Source organism: Dipteris shenzhenensis, chromosome 11, assembly GCF_047967505.1.
Source record: "Dipteris shenzhenensis isolate YYH24624 ecotype China chromosome 11, Dip_SZ_1.0, whole genome shotgun sequence".
In the NCBI taxonomy this organism is placed as follows: domain Eukaryota; kingdom Viridiplantae; phylum Streptophyta; class Polypodiopsida; order Gleicheniales; family Dipteridaceae; genus Dipteris; species Dipteris shenzhenensis.
This window is the reverse complement of record NC_141606.1, coordinates 50,469,517-50,481,825: the sequence shown is the minus strand read 5'-3', so window position 1 is coordinate 50,481,825 and position 12,309 is coordinate 50,469,517. Positions and strand designations below refer to the sequence as shown.

General features: G+C 45.3%; 1 protein-coding gene across 6 annotated transcripts in view; it reads right to left on the bottom strand.

Annotated features, from left to right (window-relative positions):
- Positions 1-12,309, bottom strand: part of LOC147897133 (PH, RCC1 and FYVE domains-containing protein 1-like) — a 107,814-nt gene that overhangs the window by 94,362 nt on the left and 1,143 nt on the right. For 4 of the 6 annotated variants that reach the window (XM_087381277.1, XM_087381278.1, XM_087381280.1 and 1 more), the window contains 2 exons: positions 12,192-12,308; positions 11,952-12,101 (listed from right to left, as the gene is read on the bottom strand). In XM_087381277.1, coding sequence (XP_087237403.1) covers positions 11,952-11,999 — 48 coding nt within the window. In that variant the 5' untranslated portion in view covers positions 12,000-12,101; positions 12,192-12,308. The remainder of the gene's footprint in view (positions 1-11,951; positions 12,102-12,191; position 12,309) is intronic. The other 2 variants (XM_087381281.1, XM_087381282.1) reach the window with 2 other exon arrangements.

Below are 12,309 nucleotides of genomic sequence, written 5' to 3'. Positions count from 1 at the left end.
ACTAGAAAAGAACATACTCCTTTCTTAAGCAAATTGGGAGATCGTGCATGACTTACCATAGGAATGGTGTTTCCTGAAACTCCCGCTGTAATGCTCACATCTCTACCCTTATGTTGGAGGGTTAGAATATTCTTCACATAATCAATTCGGGGGTTGACTTGCTTATGCCAGGGCATGCCGAGAATTACATCTGATCCTTGAAGTGGTGCCACCATGAAGGGTAGATGATCCAAGTACCCCTGGATGTGTACCCGAAGCTTGCCGATGATGGGGTACACCTTCTCTTCTTGGTTCTTGAAGGCTGCAGTTGCCTCCAAGGCTTCTCCTTTATCCTCTGGGGCTATCCCCAAGTTCTGTGCAATCTCATGAGAAATAAAGTTGTGAGTAGCTCCACTATCGAACAAAAACAAAGCGGATTGATCCTTTACCTGACCCCATGTTTTCAACAAACTATGGGTGTCGTTTATAGCTCCCTTTTTTGGAGGTGCTTCCACCTTGTTGACTACCAAAACTGGCTTTTTGAGGGCTGCTTCTTTGTTGCTGCTGTTTTTGGCAGCTTGAGGGCATTCGTAGAAGTTGTGGCCTCGATCGTCACACTTGAAACACCGCCCTTCGGAGTAATACTTTTGCTTCTATTGTGGAGACAATGAGCTGAAAGTGCGGGCTGCTTTCTTCGAAGGAGGCTGGCTGGCTGACTTTTGCTCTTTTGGTGCGTCCTTTGCTGTCTCCTTACCCTTTTGTTCCTTGGAAGAGGTTCCCTGGGACTTTCGCTTGTTGTTGCTGCCATTCCGCTTGTTGGACAAAGATTGTTTCTTCTCCACCTTCAAGGCGATGTTGATGGTGTCTTCGAGAGAAGTAGGAGTGGCAATGTCCACCTCATGCTGAACAATATACCGTAGGCCAGCAAAGAACTTCCTTTGCTGCTCTTTTTTATCCTTCCTACTGAATGCTTGAACTTTTAACAAAGTATCCCAAAAACGATCAACATACTCACTGACTTTCTCTTCTTGGCGTTGGCGGAGGATGTCCCACTGCACCATTGTATCTCTCTTAAACTCCTTAGGCAGGAAGTGCCTCATCAAGTTCTTCTTGAAGCGCTTCCAGGTGTGGGCTTGCTGTCCAGTGTTGACCATAGCTGCCCACCAGAGTGAAGCACGGTCTTGCATGTGCAGGACGGCAAACCGGATCTCCGCCTTGTCTTCGTACTCGTCCCCCTCAAAGAAATACTCGAGGTCTCGGATCCAAGCCAGCAAGACCTCGGGCTTGTCCTCTCCCTTGTACTTGGTAAACTTGAAGAGCTTATCTCCAAGAGGTACCTTATGCTTTGCATACCTTCGTCTCCGTGGACGTCTCGAAGGAGATGGACTCCGATGACGCCGTCTACCTCGAGAAGGAGAAGAAGAGGATGATCTTCCCTCCTTGTTGGAGTTGGTGTTGTTCGCACGGCCTCTTCCTTGGGATTGGAGCCCTATGTCATGAGTTTCTGCTTGGCTGCTTTCCAGCACTTGAACCTGTTGAGCAATGTTTGCCAAGAGAGCACTCAACTCATGCAGGTTAGGAGGAGGGTCAGGTCCATTGGCTGCCATGATGACAAGATAACTCAATGAAGGAGAGAAAGCACAGAGTACAGGACCACTGCCTAAGCTCTGATACCAAGCTCTGATACCAATGTAAACTACTCGGTGCTTTCTATCAATTCAGACAACGGATTTTGCAGAGGCATTTGAATGAGATGATTGCGAGTTGCCAAACACATATACTTGAACTTAAGAGTTTGCAATTAAGCTGGAATTAAGACTTATACAGCTTAAACACAAAGTGACATCATTGGAAAATGCAATATGATTTGAGGGGCCAAGACGCCCCCCCCCCCCTTATCCAGGCTCACTTTATTCTTGAAAATGGAGATACAAGACCAAGGTGCAATGCACCTTCCAAACTGATGAACTCAGTGAAAACCTAGGACCTAGATACAAGACTCAAGAGCATATGTACAAGGTAGACAACAAAAAAAAGAGGACTCCAAGCTCAGGTTTCAACTCTTGGCTTGCCCAATCCACAAGGAAGAAGCCTGCAACAATCACCACTTACATCCAACATTAGAGACAAGCACTAGTTTCTAGAAAGATAGTAGAAACAACATGAAATAGTGCTGTAAATGAGATAAACCTGGCAATACAGGCTCCCTTCGTGACTTGACCCTTTTGTAGATGAAGTCCTTGATGCCTCTGAAGCTACCTTGGGTGAGGAGAGTGTGGAAATGGGGCTGGAATGAGAACAGCTTAGAAAAACAGCCTGTAGGCTAGAGAGAGAAAGCTTTTATGGAGTGATAGCTGTAGAGAGAGAGTGCCAATGCTGATCCCAAGGGAGGAGATGTAAGAGAGGACCTGCTGCTGTTCCAGAGGTGCACAGAAAGGCAGATTTCTGCAAGGGAAATGGGCTGGAACAGTAGAGAGAGAAATTCTGCAGTAGAGAGAGAAATACTGCAGCAGGAGAGAGAAAGGGGCTGTGGCTGCTCCAAGCTAGGTGAAGGAGAGAGGATGCTGCTGCTGTTCCAGAAGAGCTGAGAGGGGGCAGATTTCTGGAGAGGGGGGGCTGGAACTGTAGAGAGAGAATGTGCTGTTGTAGAGAGAGAAAGTGTTGCTGAGGTGAGAGAATGGCCTGGGGAGAAGCTGGCTGCACTCAAGGAGCTGGAGAGGTTCTGCTGCATCATCCAAAAGGAGGGAGAAGAAAAGTGACGAAATTTTCATGTGAGGAATGAAGGGGAGAGGCCTTCTTTTATAGGCTCAGCCCCCCCCCTAGGCCTAGAGTGGAAGGTGGACACTTGTCCCAGATTTTTGGTGGGCTGCAGTCCCAAAGAGGACAGCCCACAACCTGCCCCAAATCTACCAGATTTGGGGCCAAACACTTGGCCTGCATGCCCTGCCACTTGCCATGCATGCTGCCACATGTGTGGGACAGGTGGACTGACCTGCCAGCTCAGATTCCATGTGGCAGTCTGCCACGTGTCAGCTGCCACGTCACTCCCAAAAACCCTAAAATTTCAAAGTTGTCAAAATTTAATTCTGATCGCACCCACGGGTTCCTAACAGCTTAGACTATCTATTGACGTACTCTAAGGTCATAATTGAGCCATACTGAGCTCATTTGTTTGTCGTCTTATCTTGTATCTCCATTACTCTTGGCATGCTGCCAAGCCCACACCCAAAGCTCAGGGAACATTCTCTTGAATGGTTCCTAGGTCGGTATGCAATCTGTGCATTTGATTGGTCCCATGTTTGGGTACTCAGGTGGGGTGTGGTTCCTAGATGTTCCTCTCAAAGAGAGGCCATCACTCTTGTGGGTCACTAATGCCCATAACCCCAAGCAAGGGGGTCCACCCTCAAATGCTAGACCTAGTCCCCATTGTCCGTAACTAAACAGTAGGAAAACATTTCATTTCTTAATAAGCATACTATTGAAAAACAAAAAGAAATAGTACCAAGCAAGTGGATACATGTTGAAGCAGGATGACACCAGAGGGTCTCCTTCCTTCAGTGCTTGGGGTGTATTGTAAGAAATCCTAGATTTACTATATTTAGAAATGTGCTAAGGAACAGAAAGGAGACTGAGATAGCAGAGAACAAGGAATAATTGTATTGCTTGAATGTCTGTAGGGTGGATGTGATGTCATCCATACAATTGGGCCTCTCTTATATAGAGAGTGAAGAGTCACACATGAAAAGGTGTGTACTCCAAAGGGTATGTGCATGAAGAGGTGTGTACCCCTTGTGAAGGGTGTGACCTTTGATGAGAGGGTACATTACAATAGGAATGTCTCTTCAATAGGATGTCTCTTGTGAAGGGTTGTGCCTCATTAGAAAGTGTCCCGTCGAAAGGGCAAAGGTTGTGCCTCTTAGGAAGTGTCCCGTCGAAAGGGCATACCCTTCCACAAGTGTCCATTCATCAAACCATCCATAAGTCTAGAAATAGAGAAAGGAATACCTCACAGATCGTGACATCCCCTCCCACTCAAAAGAGGACCCTGGTGGAGATAATGAACTGATGTAGAAAATATCATGGTAGATTCTGAAAATACTGCTGTAAAAGATCAGGGTACTGCTGTAAGTCTTCATCAGACTGCCAAGTAGCGTCGGAGTCTTTCAGATCTCGAGCGTTCATGACTCGCTGAGTAAAGATATACTTTAGAGAGTGATGGTCTGTCTTGACCACAGAGTCGGCTCCCATGAGATAATGTTTCCAAGAGCGATAAGCATGTACAACGGCAAGAAACTCCTTATCATAAACCGGGTATCGGGTTTGGATATCAGAATGTTTATGGCTGTCAAAAGCAATAACTCTGCCTTCGTGCATCAAGATTGCTCCTGTAGCGATGTCGGAAGCGTCGGTCATGACCTCAAATGGAAGGTTTGGGTCAGCAATAGCCATAACTGGTGTGGTAGTGAGTGCTTGCTTGAGTTGTTGGAAACTATACTCTGTTTCGGGAAGCCACTGAAAAATTGCTGTGCTTTTCAATAATTCGGACATAGGAGCTGCGATTTCGGAAAACTAATAGACCTTTGTATGGTAGAAGTTTGCCAATCCGAGAAAAGAGCGGACATCATGAACATTCTTAGGAGTAGGCCAGTTTCTTATTACCTCGACCTTCTTGGGATCCACAGAGATACCTTGAGCTGAAATAACATGTCCCAAATATTCAAGTTGGGTCTTGAAGAACTCACTCTTCTCAATGTTGATGTAGAGAGAATTTGTGCGGAGAACTTCAAAAACTTGGTGAAGATGTTGTTTGTGCTCATGTAGGGATCTACTGAAAACGAGAATGTCATCGAGGTAAACGTCATCGAGGTAAACGATGACGAACTTATCGAGGAAAGGCCTGAAGATGTCGTTCATTAATGTCATGAATGTGGCCGGGGCATTGTTTAACCCAAAAGGCATGACCAAACATTCATAGTGTCCATACTTTGTTCGAAAAGCTATCTTGTACTCATCGCCTTCTCGTATGCGAATTTGATGATAACCTGAACGAAGATCAATATTATGTTGCGTGTAGAAGTTGATCGAAGAGGTCATCGATGCGAGGCAATGGATACTTGTTTTTGATAGTGAGCTTGTTGAGGGCTCGGTAGTCGATGCAGAGGCGCATAGACTTGTTCTTTTTTTCCACAAGTAGTACAGGAGATCCGAAAGGGTTGCAACTAGGCCGAATGTGACCTTTGTCGAGTAGCTCGGTGACCTATCTTTGGATTTCTTCATTTTGAGTGTAAGAAACCCGATAGGGAGGTTTCGACGGTGGATTACTGCCGGGAATAAGTTCGATTGGGTGATCCACTGGTCGTCGAGGTGGTAGCTGCTTTGGCAATTCCTGTGGAAAAAGATCCAGGTAGGGCTGGAAAAAAGGTTGGTTGAGGTATTCAGGAGGATCCTTTGTTGGTGTCTCCTCTACTGCCGTAACCAACAGAAGTGAAGTCTTTACTTGGCGTTTACGAACCCACTTCTTTACTTGTAGGGCAGAGGCAACTGGGGTTGAAGGAGAGTCCCTAGAACCAGTTAGCTCAATAAGTTTTCCCTGGTGGACAAACTGGATAGTATGGCTGCGAAAGCTGATTGATGGATCATAATCGTATAGCCACTGTTGTCCGAGTATGACATCGTACCGAGAAAGAGGCATGATGTCGAAGTTCAACTTGTCTGTATAATGTTGGATGCGAAAAGACAAGTTTTTGATCCTGGTGTTGCACAAGAAAGTTATTCCATTTGCGAGTTCAATCTGATAGTCCATGAGACTAGGACTGGTGGTCAACCGAAGTTTATCGACCACAGAACTGGCTAGGAAATTATGAGAACAGCCACTGTCGATGAAGATGGTGACCGTTGTTCCACGAATCAATCCTTGAACACAAAGTACTTGAGTGGCCAGGGAAGGTTCGGGGTTGCTGGCGAGGCTCAGGTGGATGGTATTCGCCATTCGAACAACTTTGCCTTTCTTGTCTTGTGCTGAGGTAGCATCTTCTTTTTGGGAGGTGCTAGGTTCCATATTGGAATTTTGCTTTGGTCGCTTGGGACAATCGAACCATCTATGGTCGCCTGTACAGATGGTACAAAGTCCTTTTGTGCCGGAGCTGTTCTTCTTGTCAGTGGCCACACCTTTATGTTGGGGATGTCGGTAATGACTTTGTGAAGAAGAAGAAACACGATCCTTGGGGGAGTGCTTCTGTTGGAATCCAGCAAATGATTTCTGAGGCTTCTGGGGATCTTGAGACTGTCGCTGACCTTGATTACCGAAGTTTTTTCGAAACCTGGTGTTATCTTGAGGGCGAGCACCTTTGGCCATAGGAGAGTTCTGTGTGCGATTAGCACTCTGCTTCCCTGTGTTTAGGAAATCAGTAATGCGCTCTACGTAAGCAATAGCGCCATCTGTGGTGGTGATGTTTGCTTTAAGAACATCAATGCGTAACGAGGGATTTAGGCCTGAGATGAAAGCATGAAGGCGATCATCCTCAGTTAAACCACCAATCTCCAGCACCAATGTGGTGAACTGAGAGATGTACGAAGACAGGGAACCCGTTTGCTCCAACTGTCGGAGTTTTGAACGTGCTTGGAAGTCCGCATTGGCAGGTATAAACTGCTTACGGAGTCCTGTGAGTGAGGAGTCGCGACTCGTCACCAAAAGGTGTGTCCCATGGTGGAAAAGGTGTGTCCCTTGGTTTTGGGACAGCCCAAGCACCTGAAAAGACACGATTTTTGTCGTGTCCATTCACATCAACTTGTGATGTGTGGGAGATGGAGAGGCCATAGATGACTTTAGGCAGGGTAGGCGTTTAAAATTCTTACGCTCATCCTCTCCATCTCTTCCATGCACAATGTGCACGAAATATCCTTCTAGCGGAAAAGATGTATCAGATCGGCGCTAGAAGGTGGGGGGCATTTCCTACAGGCAGGAGCGAATTTTGCTCTGATACCACTGTAAGAAATCCTAGATTTACTATATTTAGAAATGTGCTAAGGAACAGAAAGGAGACTGAGATAGCAGAGAACAAGGAATAATTGTATTGCTTGAATGTCTGTAGGGTGGATGTGATGTCATCCATACAATTGGGCCTCTCTTATATAGAGAGTGAAGAGTCACACATGAAAAGGTGTGTACTCCAAAGGGTATGTGCATGAAGAGGTGTGTACCCCTTGTGAAGGGTGTGACCTTTGATGAGAGGGTACATTACAATAGGAATGTCTCTTCAATAGGATGTCTCTTGTGAAGGGTTGTGCCTCATTAGGAAGTGTCCCGTCGAAAGGGCAAAGGTTGTGCCTCTTAGGAAGTGTCCCGTCGAAAGGGCATACCCTTCCACAAGTGTCCATTCATCAAACCATCCATAAGTCTAGAAATAGAGAAAGGAATACGTCACAGATCGTGACATGTATTACAGAGTTGCATATGAGACTCTAATAGCAAGTCAAAGGTCAAGTGCTCGTTGTAGCACCTGTATGCAACAGAAGACGATCGCGAACTCTTTTCAAAACACACCCAAGGGTACGCTATAAATGAACCCACAGTAGCACAGATATGCAGGACATATAGCAGCAGAAAGAACTTCACAAAATACTTAGTCTATTCCTCGAGGATGAGCCCAAGACCTCCAGCTGATGCTGGGTAAACATAGCCAGGTGTGGCTGACAGAAGACTCAAGAGAAGAGGAAGGTTGTTGCTGCGTGTGTATGCTCCCACGTGCCTTGGTGGAGAGGGCTTCAATGGGATCCATAACTGAGAAAAGAGCCTCCCTTTTATAGGGCATCTAGCCCCCAACCTGGCTGACTAAGTTCAGCCAACCAGCTGACCAGATCTGGGCCAGATGCAGCCGACTTGGTCTGTGAAGAAGTCAACCAACTTGGTCAACACGTTGACCCGACCAGGTGGCTGACCCTACCTGTCAGTTTCGCTGACTTAACAGGTCAGTCCTGCATGCCTTCCAGGCGCCTGCATCTGCTGCAAATCTGCTCCAGATATGCTGCTCCTACTGGTATCTGCAACCCTGCTTTGCTGACAGTCGCCTCTTTCTGAGGACTACAGAAGTTGCTCACCATCCCTGTCCCAGCCAGCCTGACCTACAGATCTACTGCCCCGTTAACAGGTCAGTCATGCATGCCTTCCAGGCGCCTGCATCTGCTGCAAATCTGATCCAGATATGCTGCTCCTACTGGTATCTGCAACCCTGCTTTGCTGGCAGTCGCCTCTTTCTGAGGACTACAGAAGTTGCTCACCATCCCTGTCCCAGCCAGCCTGACCTACAGATCTACTGCCCCGTTAACCTCCCCATCTGGGAGCTCACAGGTGGGGTCAGTGAGCTCTGACAAGAGCAACGTGAACTCTGGATGTGCCAGAAGCAATACATGCCACGCATCGATGAGGAAGGCCATATCCTCTACATCCCTACGCTCATTGTGGGTTTCAGAGACAGTACTGCATAAAAAGGTGATTGAGTACCTCATCAAATGGAAGGGATTACCGGAGGATGAACAATCATGGCAGCCAAAGAGCATTGTGCGGGAGTGCCGCATAGGCCGATCAGATTGAGCCCTTATATGGGTTATTACCACCATACCAAGCATCCCGGTTGCATTAAAGTTGGACAAATTAGAACTTTTCATTCGCAGATCACTAGAAGAGGATGCCTTCAGAAACTAGTGGATCAGGGTCACTCAAAGAACAGGTAAATTCTGAAGATTTTTGGATAAAACTGTGTATTAAGAGAAATCGAGGAGGCCTTCATACAATAGCTTAAGCTGGCATCAACCCCAGCTTTGGGAAGGCAATTATGGGGAGAATCATATCAGTGACATGCAGAACAGCCATAAGCTGAATCCACCCAGAAGTCTCTCAATCAAAGCTGATATTCAATGGAATAAGCAAGGTGCACTCGCTTCTGCATATACCTATTCAAGCACCAGTAGGCATGCCTTTTAGACATTGCGGAAAGCCTGCGCTAGCTAATTGCAGACAAATTCAAAATTTTAGAAATGTTCAGACAGATCCATGGTACATCAAAACCTTCAGATAATGAGGAAGGATCAAGTATCACTTTCAGATTCATAGCCATTTCAATTTCTTCTGAAAAAGTTTTCAAGGATATAGCTCAGCCAAAGTCTCTTGTCATCATTTTCTCCCTTATAAACTCTTTTAAGCGCCAAAAACCATCACGAAGGTTCTGTTAAGTAAAATATCAGCTTAAGCTACAAAACCACTCGCAGTATATAATCTTGGGCATGAGTTCAGGGGGAGCCAGCATGGAACACCCTCTTCATGCTTAATAATGCATAGAATAAGATGGGTGGTAGAGCACAGCTCTTCATAAAAGGGGGAAATTTCATTCCAAATCTCCTCACCAATCCAGGTTATTTAATGGAGTATAACAGAGGAAACAGAAAGTGGATGTTGTCATGCTAAGGTTCGTAAGCGATGAGCAGGAAAGTGTGATGATAATGAAAATTTTAATACTAGCTGACGCAGATGGGTTAGGCTGCCATTGCCTCCTTTTAGAGCATGAATTGTACTTTACTAGTATGGGACCCTGTGGCACAACATGATTATACTAGAAGGAGGAACAAACCCATGTGCATTAAACGTTCTTGTGTCACCACCACACCTTCTCCAGAATTTCTCAGAAGCTTCTCAAAAATCCAAAAATGGGCGGGAGGGGGTGGGAGCGTGTTGGGCAAGGCTTGAGGGGGGAGGTACCACATGGCAAGCCCTTCACACCACTTCTTGCATTGTTTCTTCATTATTATAATAGTATAGATGTGGTGTCTACTCCAATATTCATGAATAGACCAGTGCCCTATTACTGGTTATTTTCAAAAGTGCTCAGCATAAATTGCAGAAAAAGGAAGTGAGCAGCACATTTGGAATGCTAATGGTGGGAAAGCAGGGAGATTCGAAAACACTCGTAATTCCCTACCAAGACTTACTAAATTTAGCAAGCAACACTAAAAGAAGCAACTGGACTTTCCCAATAATAGCAGACCCCTTCTGTGCAGCCTCAGAGAGAAACTACACTATTTCTATGAAATCCTCATGCGAGAGCTACACACCAGATATCAGCTTCCTGAAGTATGCAAACCACTTAGAGACCACAGGGTTAGCAAGCTTTGGAATACTTGCCCGCACAGGGGGACCTGAACTATGAACTCAGGTTGAATCCATGGAGCAGCAAACTTTTTGATTTTGCAGCACGTGCTTAGTTTCTGTAACAAGTAGCATACTAAATGCGAATCTCAACTTTATCTGGAGGACTCGGTTACCTATAAGGCCCAATTTTGAAGATGAATGACGTCATGATGCATGTTCATAAGGAGATATGATAAATGTGATGTTATCTAGTAACTTAGAGACCCCAGGGTCAGCAAGCTTTGGAATACTTAAAGGTAGGACTGAACCATGCAAAAGTTGAACTCAAGTTGAATCCATGGAGCAGGTGCTCAGTTACAAGTAACAAGTCGCATACTAAATGTAAATCTCAGCTTTATCTGGAGGATTCGGTTGCCCAATAAGGCCCAATTTTGAAGATAAATGCTCCTGCGGGTCCTGAAATTCAGAACCACAGCTCCAAAATGCTTCTCATCAGGTTCTTTCCTTCTCCTTTGTTTTACCCCACCATGTTGCTATGCAACCAGTAGCCCAACTTGGCTTCGCCGTGTCAGCTTCAGCTGATCCAAGCCTTCAACCAAGTGCTTTCGGCAATGCTGCCCTGCGCCCTGCGAACATCCTGGTGCTCAAAGAAGGAGGACTTCCAGGGGTCATGATGCATTTTCAAAAAGGAGATATGATACATTTGACGTCCTGCTAGTAACTTAGCATTCTCATGCTGCATAGTCACTTGGATGTCGGTCCTAGCATTTCACACAACTGCATATCCTTTTTACTCATTCGCACAACGTTTTTTTAAGGTGAATTAGGCGCTAGTTTAGGTTTGGCACAAAAAGTTGGGCGACCATGGCATTCAAATTATTTTGGAAAATCTATGTTTATCATCAAAAACTGCCAAACTTTAAAAACCTGTATCTTTTGATTGACAAATGCACATTGGGTCATGTAGCATATCAAATCAAATTGTAGACATGATTTAGATATTTATCATGTTTGTTGCACCATTGAGTAAAGTTGCATGCATCAAAATAAGCATTTTATGAAGCTATGGCTTATGTTATCCACCAAGTTTAGAGCACGATAACCCATTTTAGGCTATCATTTCTCAAGGGTAAGGATTAGGTGCTCCATTTTCCAGGGGGTCGTCCCAAAAAAAACACTGCTCATTGCTAGCTTTTCACACAACCGATGAGCAAGTGCAGACCCCAGTTGTGACACAACAGAGAGCTGCCAGCCAGTTCTGCTATCAGTCAGGACTCGGAACATAAAGTGTGAGCAGGAATTTCCACGACCATGATTCTGCGGTCAAAATAGTTCTCACCACAATGTGCATGTCATCCAAATGCTTTACCAAACACCAAGTGATGAGCTATAGAGCTCTTCCCGCTGGCCATATAAATGTGAGCGTTTACCACATAGGATAAATTCACATTTATTCGAAACCTTTGACTGAAGCAAGAAACCAGTTCCAACAATGCAAATTATCTAAAAGAGGAAAATTTTGATGCAAACCAGGACCCCAGTAGGGAATGGGAGTACAGGGGAATATCCTACAAAAGAAATGACCAAATAGTGCAGAAATGACGAGATACACCCTTTCAAGAAAGAGTGTGCCGTATACAGTGATCGAATGTACACTTCATTACAGAAAGCAACCATGGGACACAGTGCAAAGCATCATGCCTGCAAAAGAACATTTTCCAGCACACCCTCTACTTTTAGGATGTGAAACCAAGCTGTGGAAAAGTAGTATCTCGATTCTCTGAGCATTTTTATATTATTATGCAGGATATACAACCAAAAATTATCAGACCTGTTCAATGTCTCGTTCAAAAGTCCCTGTCCGGCCAACCTCTGCCATACGAGCAACTGAGATCCAGCTCTGTCTGAGTGGCTCCTCAAAACAAAAAGGCACTTATGCTCTTAAGACCCCCTCCAAAAGTGAAGCGGAAAACAGTGAGACCTTGAGATGAAAAACCAGCTTCAGAGAACATGGTCATTGTTCTGCTTGAAAATTTGAGAATCCACATGTAAGAGAATAAGATAACTCAACTTGTCTTCACTTGTGTGTCAACAACTAGTTACGATGCCAAGATCACCAGAAAGAGTAAGGCGTTCACTAGAGTCTGCCATCCTTTAGCAACTGGAGATAACACTACGCTTCCTCCACC